General features: G+C 33.8%; 1 protein-coding gene across 2 annotated transcripts; it reads left to right on the forward strand.

The window, feature by feature from the left end:
• Positions 1-3158: 3158 nt before the first annotated feature.
• LOC133864795 (uncharacterized) lies at positions 3159-7716 on the forward strand. Of its 2 annotated transcripts, XM_062301209.1 has the most exons (6): positions 3159-3558; positions 4251-4486; positions 4566-4824; positions 6740-6919; positions 7010-7165; positions 7277-7716. In XM_062301209.1, the coding sequence occupies exons 1-6, from the start codon at positions 3529-3531 to the stop codon at positions 7442-7444; spliced, it is 1029 nt and encodes a 342-aa protein (XP_062157193.1). In that variant the 5' UTR covers positions 3159-3528; the 3' UTR covers positions 7445-7716. The 2 variants fall into 2 exon arrangements, with proteins under 2 accessions (XP_062157193.1, XP_062157194.1); XM_062301210.1 differs by lacking the exon at positions 3159-3558 and having other exon boundaries at positions 4284-4486; positions 4571-4824.
• Positions 7717-18045: the final 10329 nt, after the last annotated feature.

The raw sequence follows: 18045 nt of genomic DNA on the forward strand, positions 1-18045 counted from the left end.
ATCGAAGAGATCGATCTCCTCTCACCACTCATATTCCAAAATGAAAGAACAGTTTAGCAATGTCAGGAATTGAGATATCCAGCATTTACAATTTAAACAATACATATAAAAGATTCGATATGAAACTCGTTTACCCAAATAAATTATCAAATAATTTTAAATTTATTTCAATAAATAAATTATATAGGAGCTATCTTGTATGTAATACTCAAAACTGCTCAAATTGATTGGAAATCTCAATCCAATGTGACAACCATGACTAGAGGTATTTTAAATTCAATTTGAAATTTATTTGTTAATTAAAAACCCTGCACTGCAGGCTGCTGGTGAAATGGCTCGAGTACCGGGTTTGAGCAAAGTTGAGGCGTGAGGGGCACGCGTGAATAGAAATTTGGGTCATGACTCATGTTCAGCATACGTGGCCTATTTGTAGCCTTCTGTTAGACCAAGTTTGGTCTCATGCCTCCACGTTATCTTTTTATCTCCTCCAATGGTGATTACTGCAGCATTGGGATTTGGGATGCGTAATATGTGGGGAGAAATATGGCATGCTCTTATTCATCCAAAAAAAAATATGGCATGCTCTAAGCTTTGTATTCGCTCATTCTATTTCTATGGCTTATTTAAATCCTCCACCATGCTAGGCATCGGAGACCAAATCATTTTAATTAACAGTATTTAATAGTTTATTATTATATATATATATATATATATATTATATAGGATAGGATAGGATACAAGTTTGAATCGGCAGTTAAAGCCTTCTACTATTTCCTTTTTATCATTATTTTAAGTTTGAATTTGTTACATCGTCGATTTCAGCGTCCGTCATCTGGCCTTCATTGATCACATCTGAAAGTGTCGGTCTTCCCATGACCATGTCAGTGGCACGTGCACGGTCATGATGCGTGACAGTATGAGCTAGAAGAAGCATATTCAAAAATTTGGAATCTTATTCGGATTTATTTTCTTAGAAAAAGCTACGTTCCAGTAATCTTCAATTTATCGAATCAGATTTCTTTGGGAACGAATGTGGGGTTTTACTCATTCGACTTGCACAATATTCATGTCGTTTCCTTTGAGAAATTGTTTTTTAAATTAATGGTGACAGCTCTAAGATCAAAATTAATTTGACAGTTCATAATTAATAAATTATTAAAAATATATAATAGATAAATTAGCCGCTAACTAATTAGGAACAACCGCCTTAGTTCGCCCATACTTTATTCCAACACCTTATCGACAAGCAGACAAGGAAATTGAGGAAAATACAAGGAAGGTGAAGTGGCGATGACGAGAAAACACCAAATTCAAATCCTATTCAATTACGTTTTCATTTGACGTGGTAAGCAATAGAGAAAATATATCTGAAAAAAGAAATTCCGTATTTTCTTTGTTCGTACGTTGGAAAATTCAAATCCGTTTTAATAATGACAGATGACTCACGACTAACCTTTGAAAAGTCGAAATGATAACTTAGCATATCGTGTGAACCACTAACTAGATCTGAATTTTGTAATTTATTTTGAATTAAATTAAATTAAATTAAAAATAAATAAAAATGGTCCATCTGATTTTTATGTTTATCGAAATTCTATTTAGGCTTTAGAAAGCGATCAAATTGATTATTTGGGCTTTATGAGTTTAACCTATAGAAAATTCTCAAATATACATCTTTATCATAATAGTACATCTCTTTAAAAACATAAAAGATGGAAAGTACAGTGGGAACGTTTTAGTCTAGTGGTTAACTCGTTGAAGAAGTTTATCGAAGGCATGATGATGGACTTGAATTTTAGTGAGCTGAATCCAATTCAAACTATAAAAAAACTATAGGCCGTTTTTTTTGAAATTCTATTCCAACTAAAATTACGATTTCTTGGAGTCTATTTAATGAAGCACAAACTTTTTAAGTATTCTACTATATAATTCAATGTGTTAAATTGAAGAATTGAAGCCGGCCGAAATTATGGTTAAAGAGATTAAAAAAAAAAAAAACTTTCGAGAAGTTTTGAAAGAGAAGTAGATAAGTGAGTCACTTGTTATAATTCAAAAGTATAATGACTGCAAATGTTTTGTAAGTATATATTAATATCTTGTAATTCACATATTATTTGTTAGTGGATTGATTTTTTGATTTTGGCTGCCCTTAAGTGGTTTTACTTTGTAAGAGTTCTTTAAAAGTTTTTCACTTCGTCACTAAATATCTGTGTCAATTAATTTATTGATTTTTATATTTTTGTGATTGTTTGTTTATAGTTGATTCAATTTTTAATTCCGCATTATATTGGTATATACCAATTCAACCACCTTTCTAAGTGTTTCTTGAAGTTTGATTTATATTTTCATTCCTTTATTCATCATCGTGGGGTACCACCCACCTCCGCATTGGTTGTTGCGGGGAGGGGGGGGCCTCCTCCCATGACTCACATGTGAGATGGAAGAGTCTCTTGAAACCACCTTCACGCGGGAGAGGGCAGGTCGAGGGTATGAAAAGTTTTTAATATTAGTTGAGTGTCCGATTCTCCAATAGATTGACCTGTAATAATACCTAAAGCTGCTTCCAATTCAACCAGGTCGCTATTCTTAAGTTTTTATAAAAATAAGAGATAAGAACTTGTAAAGAAAAAAGAAAAAAAATGTTAATTTTATGATTAATTTTTATTGTTACATCATTTAAATGTATGTTAATTATAAAATAGTCTACTAAATATAATTACTCTTTTATAAATTTTAAAGTTTACCAAAAAAGTAAAAAGTAAAAATAAAAAATCTTCGTGCTTCTACATTTATTTACATTCTTCCATTGGTTTATATATATATATATATATATATATATATATATATATATATATATATATATATATATATATATATATATATATATATATATATATATATATTATTTTTCTGAGCACATTCTTCCATTGGTTAATCTTAACATTTTGTTGTTTTAGATATTCCACGTGAATCAAACAAAAGTCGAAGTCATCGAAGAGCTGCGAAAGCTCTTTGATCTTTCCTCTTCCCACGCCTTAAACTCGCCGTTCTAGATGTTTACCATTGGTGGACTTTTGTTTCGTTTGTTTTTTTTTTTTCTTTCTAAGGAACCAAATTAACCAATGTTCGACTATTTAAGTTTAGACTACGGCATCTGTTTGCGCGACAAATGGGGTTTACAATATTTTATGTTCACCTTACAAATTCACATAGGGAGAATCACAACTTACACGAAGTAGCAGAAAAAGATACAACATGGAGAACCTCATTGTTGGCCCTGAGGAAGGGCTTTAATGGCTTTGCTTTCCACGAGGCAAAAGTTAACTCCGCTCCAAAACAAGTTGTGCCAGTAGTTGTACATTTCTCCCTGGCTTCTTTCTCAGCCTCTCTCTCTCTCTCTGTTCATCTGTCCCTTTCTACATGTTTAAAGGACTTTGCAGTGAGTAGAAGATGAGCAGTAGAATCTGAGGTCTGCCTCTCGCTCTGAATACCATCTCTCACGGGTTTCTCTTCGTTTCCGAGATAGTCATGGCAGAGGCAATCTGTTTCTTCAATAAGGTGCCCCTGACTCCTTCTTTGTTATTTTCTTCTTGATTATTATTTATTATTACCTGTTCCTCACTTTACTTTTCAAAATTGACTTTTTTGTTGAAATAAATGAGTGGGGTTTTGTTTTTGGAAAAATTTGTTGTTTTGATTTATGGGTATGAACATTTCCAGGTGGTCTTGAAGGATAATGGTGTTCATTCTCTCGTAGTCTCGTTCCCTCTCCATCTTCTTTTTTGTTCTTCTATTTTATTTTTTCTTCTTCATCTCCCAGTTCAGTTAAATCGTACTTCAGAAAATAAATAACTTTATTTCAGTTTTAGGAGTGATAGGTATGTAAGGAAATAGTAGATGTCTTGGAAGAAGAATGCTTTGGTATTGTTCTGCAAGTTCTGATCTGGGTTTCAGATGCATAAAAACTTATCTACATTCAGAGATTTTGGGCTTATTTATTATCTCTACAGTGTAAAACCTACCATATATTAATATTTCCGCCAAGTGACACTTCCTCTGGAGCTGGTTCAGCTGGAATCTAGTGGTTTTGTGAATTTGAAAAGTTTACCGCTAATTTGAAATTTTTAACTATTTAACGTAAAATCAAGTTGTATAGATGGGGTTGTTACACCCTTTCTTAAATCTCCCATTAATTTTTAATTTTTTTTAACACATTTTTTTTTCTTTTTTCTTTTCTCTCTGGGTCACAGGATCCTCTTTTATTAAAGGCTTCTAAGAAGTCTCCATTGTTATCAAGGATGGTAGTCTTAGTGTTTGCAATGGTCTGTGGCGTTTATATCTACTCAGTCTGTCTAAAGCAGATAAGCACCTACACCAAGACTAAAATTATCAACATCCAAGTCAGTGAAAATCCTTGCCATGAGAACGCGGTCGAGCCATCCGAAATTCCTTATGTCCATTACCCAAAACCTGAAACTTTTAGCAGGTAATTGAGAATTTCTTCCAAAATATTATATTGGGGTTCATTCAGATCTTCTAATTTCTGTTTTTATAATTGTAACCAGGGCAGAGTGTGAACATAATCCTGTACAGTTCTTTGCCATCTTATCGATGCAGAGATCAGGAAGTGGGTGGTTTGAAACCCTATTAAATAGTCATGTTAATGTAAGCTCCAATGGGGAGATATTCTCTGTTAAGGATAGGAGGATAAATATTTCTTCAGTTGTACAGACTCTAGATAAAGTTTACAACTTGGATTGGTTCAGTAGTGCTTCCAAAAATCAATGCTCTGCAGCAGTTGGCTTCAAGTGGATGCTTAATCAGGTAATGATGTGTTTGAATTCAGGCCAATAAATGCCCCCCCTTTGAGTAAAGTCTCTGCTAGGTGGTAGTTACCAATATTTTCTTGCTAGTCACTATTATATTAGCTGGAGGTAGTCATTGTCATTGGTCCGAACATCAGAACAGCTGCTGGATTTCTCATGTCAGACCAATTTGTTGATTTTTATGCAGTTTCTCTTCAGTGAATGATGTGTTCTCTAATGTTAATGATGTTTTGAATTTGTTTAGCCTTTGGACTTGAAGTTGGTTAATATCACTTTTAAAGCTATTTCTCAGTCCAACACTTCTGATTAACTATTTATCTAATCTCAAAATTCCCATTAATGTAACTGTCTGATTGGCTTTTTATATGTAATGCAAACACACCAATTTAGTGTTATTAGTTGCAATTTCCCTCCTCTAAACTGCCCTGTGATTTTGTTTTGGTACAAGATTTAAACCTAAGACTTGTGCCATCCAAACCCACCAATTTACCACCTTATTTATTGCCCAGGGGCATAATTTTGGGAATTATATAATTGCACACAGTTTGTAGCGGTGAATTTTTTGATTCTCTAATGACTTACATGGGTTTCATTGGTTGCTCCAAGGTCAGGGGAGCATATTGTTTGAACTATTAAAGTAAACAGATTTTTGTGGTCGTGGTTTTCCTTGGAAATATTGTATTAATATGTTTCCTTTAAATCTTTGAATATGGATTGCAGATATATCATTGGATTGGTGAAATTTCTTCTAGTAGTATGAAGTAGACTTCTCACATCTGTTCTATTTTACATAAACTTGCTAAATTTGGTTTTTTAAGATGCTTGTGCAGTTTGTGGAATTCAGCTTATAGTCATTTTTTTAAAATTATTATTTTTTGCCCCAAAATTCCCTCTCTTGGGAGCTAAGAGCAACTCAGAAGGTAATGGATGGAAGGGTTCAGGTCTGTAGGTTAGGTTATAATGAAGCAATGGGCACAAAGAGCTTTAGTTAGAAGGTGGCAGTGTGGTTCTTCCAACCTTCAGCTCAGAAGATGTTACTCCTAGCTAGATCTCTAATATGCACTTTTAATGTCTTTTGAGAGACATGTAGTCATATATGCTATTTTGTGGGAGACTGGAGTATATAGAACTTAGATGCGGCTTTGCTTTAAAAGAACTAGTGAAATTGGGCATGGCTATTAATTTGGTTGTAGTGCCATACAAAGCACAAAAAGAAGATAAAAATATCTATACTCTCTCCTAGTGTAATCTTTCATGGAAGTGCCTTTGTAAAAGCACAAATGAGAAGATTGAAATATCTTTACTGTCGTTAATTGTAAGTTTGTGCCAGTCCATGTTTAATGGGGACAACAATGATTGTAGTAGGCCAAAATTTGGTTATCACCTCATGCTTTAAAGTAACTTGTGATTTGTTAATTACACATAACAGCACTCTTACCTGGGTAAAAATAGATTTTGCTAGTTGTTTCATTGACGTGGTCTTGAATAATTTCATTTTAATATTTTTCCGACACATTTTCAGTTTCATTTTGTATGGACTACAGAGATAAGGTTGTATTACTGTGAGTGAAGCGGAAGTTGTTTGCCCTCCAAAAAATACTTTAGAAATTAATTAAAGATATACACCATCCTTGGAAGCTGTTGAGTAGTGTTATCCTTCACACTTGGTAAAATGCATAGTGTTATATTCTAGGATGTTTTTTATTGAACAAATCAGCAGTAGATGGAGTAGTTCAACAAGTGAATATTTTCTATATCTATATCTTCTGGGCTTTTTGCAATTCTGCCTAAGGTAATATGTTGAGGATATTGAGTAAAATCCCCCCATATGTGGATGCCTAGTTTCATGTTTTTATATTTGTTTCGTTGGGACTGTGGTGGAGAGCCAACATTTCTCTGCATTGTTCATGCAGGGATTGATGGAGCACCATAAAGAAATAGCAGAGTACTTCAATCATAAGGGCGTTTCTGCAATATTTCTCTTCCGAAGAAATTTATTGCGTCGGATGGTCTCAATGCTTGCAAATTCCTATGATCGATACGCTAAGCAATTGAATGGAACTCACAAGTCACATGTACATACACACGAAGAGGTCTTCCCCCCTCTCTCTCTCTCTCTCTCTCTCTCTCTCTCTGTGTGACATATGCTTGAACTTGAAATAATTGGCTGTTGCTTAATGTAGGCTAATATACTGTCAGTGTACAAGCCTTTGATAAACTCCAGCTCATTGATAAAGGATCTGAAGGATATGGAGGTCACGACAGCCCAAGTTTTGGAATACTTCAACAGCACTCGGCACATCATTCTGTACTATGAGGATCTTATGATGAACCGCACTGTAAGGACTTATTCATGAAATCTAAGACGTTCAGTAGCTTACATATGAAAACATCTCTCTGCAGTTATGCCTGTTTTCGGTGCCTACTTATTCTCTCCATGTTTCTTGCAGAAACTAAAAGATGTTCAGGAGTTCCTAAAGCTTCCACTGATGAAATTGACAAGCCGACAAATAAAAATACACAAAGGGCCGTTGTCGGATCACATCAAGAACTGGGAGGATGTTAACAAGACACTTGCTGGAACAGCTTATGAGAGTTTTCTATCTTCAGACTATTAAACAAAGGTCCTCCGCTAACTCTTGGACTGGTGTATACCAACTTAACTTAATTCTTACACAATAGGAAGCTGACAGGAGAATGCAGGTCCTGGTTGAAAATTTTCTGGTGTAGTTTTTTTTTTTTTTTTTTTTAATGGTTGTTTCTTCCCAAAGCATCAATCAATCCTCCGTTGACGAGCCTATACCTTTTCCTTCATTTTCTTATTGGTCATTTAGACACCATGTATATGGAAGATAATCAATGTGAATGATCAGCAATTTTTTAGTGCAAAGAGCTCTGAATTTTCAGGGGTTGTGTTGAGTAATCTAGGGCCATTGCGTGATGGTTACATAGCTGTATGTGCGTTTGTTTCCACTGGCTGTTTATTGGCCAATGGGCAGGAGCTCTCATCCATTGAAGGGGAAGAAGGAGATTGCTAGAAGCACTATAGGGTTTTATTACAATTGCAATTTATAATTAGAAAAAAGGGATAACTTCACAAAAGAGTATTGAATTATACGCCCTTTTGAGATAAGGGTACTATATTAGCAAATGTTTCAAATTCGGATATTCAAGTTTTTAAACGTCTCACTTAAGGATACTTCATTAGGATTTTATAAAAAATCCTAACGGAGTACTCAAAATATCCCAATTTTTTTTAGGAAAAAAAAAAAAGAAAAAAAAATGCTAGGATTTAGGTGTTGGTCAGAATTTAACGGAATTTGCTTAACGGAATTTGCAAAATACTCGTGCTTTAATTTTTAAATTTTTTTTTTTAAAAAAAATAAACACGGGTATTTTGAGAATATATGTAAGATTTAACAGCAAATCCTAACGGAGTACTTTTAAGTGAGATGTTTGGACACTTGGATACTCCAGTTTGAGACGTTTGCTAGTTCAATACCTTTTTGTAAAGTTATCCCTTCGAAAAATGATTAAGAATCTATGGTAGGTAAATCGTTCATTTAACCATTTTTTTTTTTTAAAAAAATTTATTTATAAGCAAAGCAAATTTGTTAAAAAGGTAAGGGGTACAACTCAATTACACAAGAAACATACAGGAGGGAACTGGCACCTGTAAGACTAGAAACAAGAACACAGAACTTTGCAAAGTTAGAGGCGTAAAAAAGGACATTAATAAAGATCCATTCGAGGGATTCAAAGAAACAAAAGCTGCATATCCAAGCTTTTCTTGTAATTCTTGAAATTTCAGGCATTCCTTTCTCTCAAAAGGAACTAAATTAAACAAGAATCGATTACATTCCAAACGACATTATGATAATTTCGACCAAACCTCTTTTCCGAATAATCCACCTTATTCCAAACATCGTAAAGACCAAATTTTGTAAGTCTCTCACAATGTCACAGTGAAGGAGAAGAACCTTTTTCACCATTTTTGCACACACAACACCAATCTAACACGTACACAACACTAATCTATCGCTATAATATGCCACTTGTAGAGATTATTCATCGTGAGAATTTTTCCGTGAAACAAGCTGTAGCACCCCGCCTTTACTTAATGAAAGACAAAAGTGAAAATCTCCAATCTTCACTAAGCACTACTATCTCAACCTCAATACCATCAGAGTTCATATATCTCACTGCGGAATACTTTATTTTTTATTTTTTTATAAGATAACCCTCTTAGAATACATCAGAGCTGAAATAATAACTTTTATATTATATAGATTCGTACATTGTACTTTACATGATAAAACAACACTAGTCAAAAGTGCCACAAACAGCACATAAATAGCTATACATCAAAAGTACTTAGAACATGTCTAACTATAGATATATTCCAAAAGATAGACATTTTTTTGAATATTTATAACAACTAAGGCACAAGAAAACCTTATCCATATTACCCTAGACATGCATATGGATCCTCTTCATTTACTTCTATACCTGTATCAACATCTATGTAATTGTGGTGTTGTCACATTTACATAGGTGGATTAATGAGTTCACGGTCTCAATAAGTAGCATAAATTATTGAGCATTTCCAAATATGAGCCATCTTTTTCGATAATATCCCTAATATGGTGATTATAATAACAACTATGTTAGGTTTACCAAAAAGAATTATTTTATTTAGTTCATAGCTGATAAGATAAGCACTGTAGAGTTGTACATAATAAAATCCACTTATCTTTTCAGTGACATTTCTTTAATACGTATAGTTTTATACATATATCAATATACATGTTACTTGCATCTCATAAAATGCATATGTATATAAATATAAATTAATGAAACAATTCAATAATTACAAAACATATTAATCACATTATTCATTAGATGCAACGCAATCTTCTCTCATTTTTCTCTATGAGGCTCTTTGGCTCATCCAACTTTCTAAAGGACTTTAACCTTTCGTTTATGGCTATCAGGAGGCACCTTCAGCTCCTTGTTTAAACATTGTTCATGAAAAACTTTATGATTTCTAATTTAATCTGGAAGGCCCCTTCGGCTTCCACAATTAACCTAAGAACACCTCTTAAACTTCTGGCTTCTTATTTAACTTAGAAGTCCTCTTCGGCTTCCACAATTAACATAGGAAAACCTCATAGTTTCTTATTTAACCTGGAAAGCCCATTCAGCTTCCACAGTTACATAGGAAACCTTCTAGTTTCTTATTTATCTTTTATTCTCATTAATCAACGATGTGCAATAACATGTCTATCTTAAAGTCATTCTTTTGTTCTCATAATCATCATTTTTATTTCACAAATTATTTCAATACATGTAAAAATAATTAAAACATATAATCATGCTATTCATAAAATACTTAGGCTCATGTAATTTAAATAATCATATCTCAAAACTTTATCAAACACTTCAATAAGTAAAATGTTCATAAAAACAGTATCATTTCTCAGTAAGTAGTTTTTTTTTTTTTTTTTGAATGGGGACTTTCATTCCATAAGAAGCCCGAAGGCAAATACATTAGCCTGAAGGCAAATAAACCAATCTCGAAATCTACAACACAAGTACAAAGGCTGAAAGTAGTGAATGGAGATGAAGAATCCCTAAACACTAAGTTAGGATCAGTCCTAGCTTAAAGCAGTTACCAAAGTAACAAGCAAAAAATTACAAGAACAAAACAGTTGAGTCATCTCTTTACAATAAAACACCACCCAACTAAAATTGAGAAGGCCTGGTCTAGCAATCAAGTCACCTAAATGCCTAAATAATTTTCAGCCCATTACAATAGTAAACTGTGAAAGAAAGTAAGAATATATATAAAACAAAAACAAAAATGCTGAGCCGGCAAGAGGAGGACTACCCTGATACCGGCTCGTGTAAGACACGCGCCGCACCTAGACCACCCCTGATGTAGCCAGTCAACAGTCCTTCCCAAAAACACCAACTCGCCGGCTTGAAAAGTGGAACGTGGCCCTCACGCGCAAACCAAACCCTTAACGCGTGCAAACCACGCTCCGAGCGTGAGAGTTCAATATCACCGGTCGTTGAGGCGGCAAGAACAGAGGCTGACGGCGAACAAACACTGGTGGGTCGTGTCATAAAATCTTCGGCGTAGCAACATAGATCTGACTGAAAAGAAAGCCGGAAGAACACGAATGAAGATCGCTCCCAAGACGACTTAAACGAAATGTATCTGTCAAAACAAAAGGAAACCAACAACATAAGCACAGATAACCAAACTCCATAGCCCCAACAGCTAGGAGAAACAAACGCCACCACCAGAAACTTGCCGGGGGGGACAAAACTCCCACTGGAACAAACCAAGGGAGACAAAAAACCACCCTAGCTCATAAAGAAACTAGAGGGAGAAACACCACTGGGAGGAGGGAAGCGACACCTCCCTCCCCCAGAGAAACGAGACTCTCCGAAGCTTTTTCTCTCTAGAAGAAGAAACGAGACACTCTCTCCAAAAAAGGTCACGTTCTCAGTAAGTAGTTATATTTACCACTTCGCAGACTATCTAAAAGTTCTTCTTGCCCTTAATAATTCACTGCAATTTATTGTGCCCACACGTGACAGTATATTAGTCTAATATTAATTTTAAAAAGCTAATATCTTGACCATTGATTATTTCCCTTATGTTCTCTCTAAAAACGGATAGCATAACAACGTATATTTAAAATGTCATAATGTCATTCGGATATCATAACGATTATGTAGCTTTACCACGTATTTTCACACGGGTATTACTACGGGACTAGTATAATATTTATCTAAAATTTCTAACATTACTTAGGCATTACAACGACGCTATTGTAAAATACCTAATAATATTTAGGCAGCACAACGACGCATTTGTAATATTTAAAAGAATGATTGAATATAATATTATCCCCTGAGATATTCAATCACTCTTTCCCGAGCAATTTAGGCATTATATCGACATAATTTAAACTTTAATAACTAGAATTAACATAAATTAAGGATAAAAAAATTATACATAATACTCCCACTTAGCTAAAGTAGCTCAAAAGTTTATTATTATTCTAAATATTTATCTCTCTCTCTTTCTTCTTCGTCTTCTTATTTTTCTTTATTTTTTTTTCTTTATTTTTTTTTTTTTTTTTTCACTATTGCACTGCATAAGTGAGAGAGTATATTTTTTATGTGAAAAAAAACTGATGTGGTTTGGCCTATTTATAGGCATAATTTTAGGACACAGCTAGAATTTTTTATAAAAGTTAAATGGTGAAACAGTTTCTGTGATTGACACGTAGTTATAGCAAATTCACCAATCTGTCTTGAATCATATCGTTATATTGCACTACGGACTATTTGTTTCACAAAATGAATCAGTCTGGAACACGCTTGAACATGCTGCTACGTACGTTCACGCACACACTCAAGAAGTTCTACAATTGTTTTTTTTCTTCTAAAATCCTGTACAGCCATTGTCTCAAAAATTCAAAGTTTGAAAAGTCAATAAATTTCCAAAGTTGAAAAGTCAATAACTCATTATTTATTTATTACTTGTCCTATTTCAAAATTTTCGATCTTATTGATTTATTTATTTTTATTAAAGCTAGATCCATCAATTAAATTTTGTATAATTCACATACAAATTTCACACTATTTTAACTAATTTATTATAAATCAAAGTATTTAAATCTTAATTGTTAAATTATTCATAATGCGCATTAAAGTCTAGTTCAAACTGTCCACTTTTAATTCAAATTGATAATATAAAATTTGATATCAAATATATTCTTCAAATATATTTAATCTGACTTAAAAATATTATTTATATTTAAAGTATTATTTATTCACCTAATAAATTAACTCCTTGAGTGTTACCCAAGCCACCCTGACGGAAGCCTTGAATCTCTAAATACTCTTTCAACTTTCAAGGAAAAGAGTAGTCAACGGTAGAGAAGAGAACTTTTTACAAAGATTTGACCTTGGAATATCGTCTTTTGGAAGGTATGTTTTTGTTTAATTATTACATTAATTATGAATTATCACGTCAATTTATATATATATATATATATATATATATATATATAAATTATAATAAAATATGCAGCATCCATAACATGTTAGCATACACTATAACAGCAGCTAAAGAAAAAAGGTAGCGGGGAAGAAGTAAAGCAGACGAACACAGAAAAGGAAGTAGAGCTAAAGCCCAACTCATAAGCGCGCAAGACCCTGTGTGCGTACAGGCATATAAGATCAAGCTCAGAGAATAAGAGGCCTTTAGGATCCATTCATTTCGTATCTACGCTCTCTGATCGGATTTTCTCTGTTTCAAGTACTAAAATAAATTTATAAATTTAATAGTATATATGATGGCATTATATTTAAAACTTTAAAAGATGCAATCAATACTCGGTTAAATATAATAAAATAAAATCTTAATTATAAAATTAGAAAATCTTATTTTGTCTTACCGTGCTAGATTAGGATCATCTCAAATTATTTGTCTAAATTTGAAAAAATTCAGGCAGATGATTGTCAGAAACCACTTATAGGATTACTTGATTAAATAAAATTTGGGATGCCCAACGACTTATCTGGTCAGGTGGATCCCATAAATGGTCTCTCACAATTACCTGTCTGAATTTTTTCAAATTTGAACAAATAATTTGAGAGGATCCTAATACGTCAGTACTAATCTGAACATCAAAGATCTAAGCGAGCAGTGGGCTAGCCTCAAGCTAAAACTGCACCTACACACTTCGGTACTCTTGGTTTAGCGGATTAAGATCCTTTTAGAATTAGGGTATTCTATGCGTAGATTTTCTCAAGTTCTAACAATTGTTCTCAAATTATTAAATAGTAAAAAAAAAAAGAAAAAAAAAAGCTTGTGTTAAATTTCAATAATTAAAAGTGATAAATCAAAATCTCAACTACTATCTAATTTGAAATTAATAATTAATTTTTTTTAAAAAAATAATATTCCAACAATTGTAGAGGAGATGGTGACTAAGCTTTAGCCTAATTGATAATTAGGTGGTGGTTAAGCAGCACTACGCATGGCATAGTATGGCATGTGTTTGGTTTGCAGCAAAGATCCCACTCATAAAGCCATATGATCGCGAGGCCCAACTTATTGGCTCTTCTTTTGTCAATGAGGACATGTCGGCTGCAGGAAGAATTTAAAACCCGACCATTAACGACCAAAGGAAAAGGATTAACCAACAATTTTTTATTTTTTATTTTTAAAAGAATCTCCAAAGAGTTGGGGTATATGCCACCTTTTCCTTTCCTTTCTCGCCGCCCCCGGGGGTACGGTTGAAGTTGAACTTTTTCTTCCTCCTTTAAGAAAGTTAACTGGTTTCATATTTTCAATATTCATCCAGTGTATAGTTTTTTCGAAAAGGGATGATCATGTGGGTTCCTTTGTAGATTTCATTAGCTAGGATCATATAAATTATAATTTCTTTTTATATAGTCAGTGCAAAAGATATTGTTCTGGACTGTCATGTGCATGTCAATCGGGTCCATTAGCGTGCGCTTGGGTTCCCTTTGTTCCTTTCTCTCCTCTAATGGAGGGCGGCCCTTTCTACACGCTTAGCCTCACCGTACGTAGCAAATAGGTTGTGGGATACAAGGAATACAGCTGAAGTGAAGATTTGTGAAGTAAAACTATTTTTCTCTTTCGTAAGACCTCAAATATATATATCGTTAAAAAAACGTTAAAAAAGAATGACACCTTCTCTTTCCTGACCACCTTTGTCTGATCAGGTGACCATAAAAATAAAATAAAGAAACATACACAATTCCATAAGATTTCATTGAAAACCAAGGAAATAGACGAAAAACTACAAATTACATTCCCTTATCGTATGCATATATGCACATCCACACTGAGTTACAAACCCTACAAATCTTACGTCCACTATAAAATGAAGGCTACAGCAGCATTATTGATAATACACAGACAGCTGAACACATTTCCTGCACGATGAATGAGAACATGCATGTTACATGAAAATGCAGGAGTATTAAGAAATAGCCCTACTTTAATTTCAAGGGAATGCCCCGCACCAGGTCTGTGACCTGGAGTTGTGGGTCTGAAGTCATCGTTGTCATTACCAGTTGGAGGCGGCGGCTGAGACACACCTGCGGCTGGTGGTGTAGGAGGAGACTCATTAGTAATTGCTTCGTTTGCTGAGTCACCACCATGCAACTTACCCCCGTGATTACACTGAATTTTATGGGAGAAAATCAAAAGAAGGAAAAGAAAAGCAGAGATTAACTTGTTCTGGGCCATGATAGATCGAGGTTGAGAGAGATTAACTTGCATTTGAGTTTCCAAAACCCTTCCCTCTGTGCGGGTATTTATAGAGGTTATAGATCATACAAGTTGGCAAACCTAATTAACCAATGGGAAACGTTCCTCTCTCTCTCTCTCTCTCTCTCTCTCTCTCTCTCTCTCAAACAGTAGTACCGGTAGGGCATAGCTAGAATAGTTGCATGTATGTATGGCCTGTCAAAAAGATGAATGCATGTCCCCATGCAAATTCATTGTTTATTTGCATACCTTCTTTTTATTATTTTGTTATTTTAACACTAGAAAAGTGGTATAGTGCAGATAATCCAAAGAGCATCGTGTTGGATACCAATATAATACGGGTGCACTACTATATTCAAACTAGTGATCATCATTTTAGGCGACAAGCTGGAGGCCAGTAATTAATATATTATTTATGTTAACGAGTTAGGTTTCTATTATTTATGTTAACGGGTGTAATAAGAAGTTGGAGGTAATATTTTATTTATGATATAGTTAAGGTATGTGGAGGATAAGTTGGGTATTTCTAGTCCCCCACCAAATTAAATTTGTCATGGTTCATTTGTTATGGCCCCTCTTCTCTTAAGAAATTCATAAACATAAAGGAAATTAAAGAAAATAAATAAGAATAAATACAAAATGATTATGTGTGTTAGTTTTTAGGCTGGCTAAATTTGATGTTCAATTCCTTGATCTAATTTATTTTGTCCTTAATTGTTACATTGGGCTTGTAATTGTACGTGTCTCAAGAATTTTCTCAATGTTAGAAGTTTTCTAAAATGGTCAGATTGTTTCGTCTGCAATGTGTACAAATGAGTTGCACTTTGAAGACTTACCGAGAAGCTCGTATGCAGTTGGTCCGAACAAGGTTTCCACCAAATGCCTCATTTGCAAGCTCGTCAGCACTCTCGTACGGAATTGCCGCACTAAAAATCCGTGTTAAGTTAACTTTGACTCCTACGAACAAGTATTAAGCTCGGCCGTACACCGACTTAAATCTGCCCTAAATAAGATTTTATATATTCTAAGGCTTATGTTTATGGTTTTTAAGGTCAATTTATAGGGATTTCTTAGGCACGACTTTTCAATGATTCTAAGTCTAAAAATCAATGTGCCAAGAGAGAATTATTAGTTATTAGAGTTACTGCATGTCTCTACTCTCTTAATTATTAGTTTTAATTATAAACCACAATTGTTCATCATCAAGAATTGAAGACTATAGTAATTTCAATAGATGAGATCAAGTAGAAGAATTGTTCTGATTATGGGGGACTACAGTGGTAGTGGACAAGTGGATCACTTGTTTACGGCAAGAGAGTTTCTAAGTACTTCAAATGTTTTGTTAGTGTGAACTTATTGCAATTCTCATTCTTTCATAGTAGATTGTTTTTTGAGTTGGCTATCTCGAAGTGATTTTTCTCTTTGAGGTTCTCAAAAGGTTTATACTTCATCACCAAATTTCATGCGTTCCTTGATAAATTGCTTTCCTTATATTTGGTGAATGATTATGTAGTTGCTTATTTTTAAATTCCACGGTATTTTTGGCAAACACCTATTCAACCACCCTTTTAGGTGTTATTTGGAGTCTATGACTTATTTTCAACGTGGTTCAATCTATGGCCTATATCCATAGGTTAAAATTTTAGAATGTACATTTTTGCTCTTATTTCCTGATAATCTTTACAATGCAAATAATCACACTATTCATAGGGAAAAAGTAGTAGATAAATACAATATAAATAAGTAATGAAATTACAAAGATTTGACTATCAATCACAAGCATTTGATAAGATATGGAAATGCATGTATTCTAACATTCTTCATGCAACGTACGTGAATATTTTCAGCCAGACTGGTTAGCTTTTCAACCACAAACCTCCGAACTCTAATGACCCCATTATTTTTGTACTTTGCAGCCTTTTCAATGTTGTTTCCCATGTATCTAGTGCTTGGTATTACACTTCAGAAAGGTTTACATGGCTCTTCGTATACTTTACAGTCGAGACATGCATAGGCTAATAACACTACAAAAAAAAAAGTTTTTAGTGACAACATTTTGTCATTGCAAAAAGTCCAAGAGTTGACACTATTTACTTTTAGTGATGACACATAGTTGGTAATGATGCCGTTAGAAATGCTTCGACCCGGCCTATTGCTCGTTGGCGTCGACTTTAGACTTGACGTTGATGAATTTAGACCCTAAAAGGATATATCGTTGCTGATAATAGAGCATCAACATCAACTATATATAATGGCATATTACCAGCTTTGACTCTTGCTTGTCGACGTTGATAATTGCAAGAGTCAACGCTGGTAATAGGCCAGCATCGTCGACGTTAATACCTATTATTAGCAACAATAATTTTTTTTTTTTTTTTAAAAAAAAATTGGGTTTTATTTATATAATTGCAAATGCCAAATGTGCCATTAAACTCTTACATCATACAAGTATTTTCACTCTCTTTTGAGTAAAATATGATTAATATTAAATTAAAAATATGAATACAAAAAGTATATATATGACCTTACCACACACTGTTTGATACACACTTATTGCTTCTTCCTTTTCATGGATAACTATACTTGCTTTCTTGTCCTTAATTAGGAGTTTTCCGTAAAGTTGAAGAAAACACACAATAGGCCAACTATAGTATATATAGATCAATTGCTAAGCATATATGTAAACGCAATCTTAAAGTATTGAACCGGCATTCATTCCTGACAATCCATAGTTCTAAAGTAATAATTAAGAGTACGTAATTATTCCTAGCATGCTTATATGACTTAAACTCAACCGAAACAACAACTAAAGCCCTTCAAAATACTAATGATGTGCTGCTTGCATAGATTGTCCGTAATGAGAATTTTTCTTAAAGAAACTGTTCACGTGAA

The sequence above is a fragment of the Alnus glutinosa genome, chromosome 3 (genome assembly GCF_958979055.1).
Source record: "Alnus glutinosa chromosome 3, dhAlnGlut1.1, whole genome shotgun sequence".
In the NCBI taxonomy this organism is placed as follows: domain Eukaryota; kingdom Viridiplantae; phylum Streptophyta; class Magnoliopsida; order Fagales; family Betulaceae; genus Alnus; species Alnus glutinosa.

Coding starts and splice junctions, on each gene's coding strand:
- LOC133864795 (XM_062301209.1), top strand. CDS start 3,529: ATGGCAGAGGCAATCTGTTTCTTCAATAAG. Junction 4,487..4,565: donor AAACCTGAAACTTTTAGCAG/GTAATTGAGAAT, acceptor AATTGTAACCAG/GGCAGAGTGTGAACATAATC. Junction 4,825..6,739: donor TCAAGTGGATGCTTAATCAG/GTAATGATGTGT, acceptor TTGTTCATGCAG/GGATTGATGGAGCACCATAA.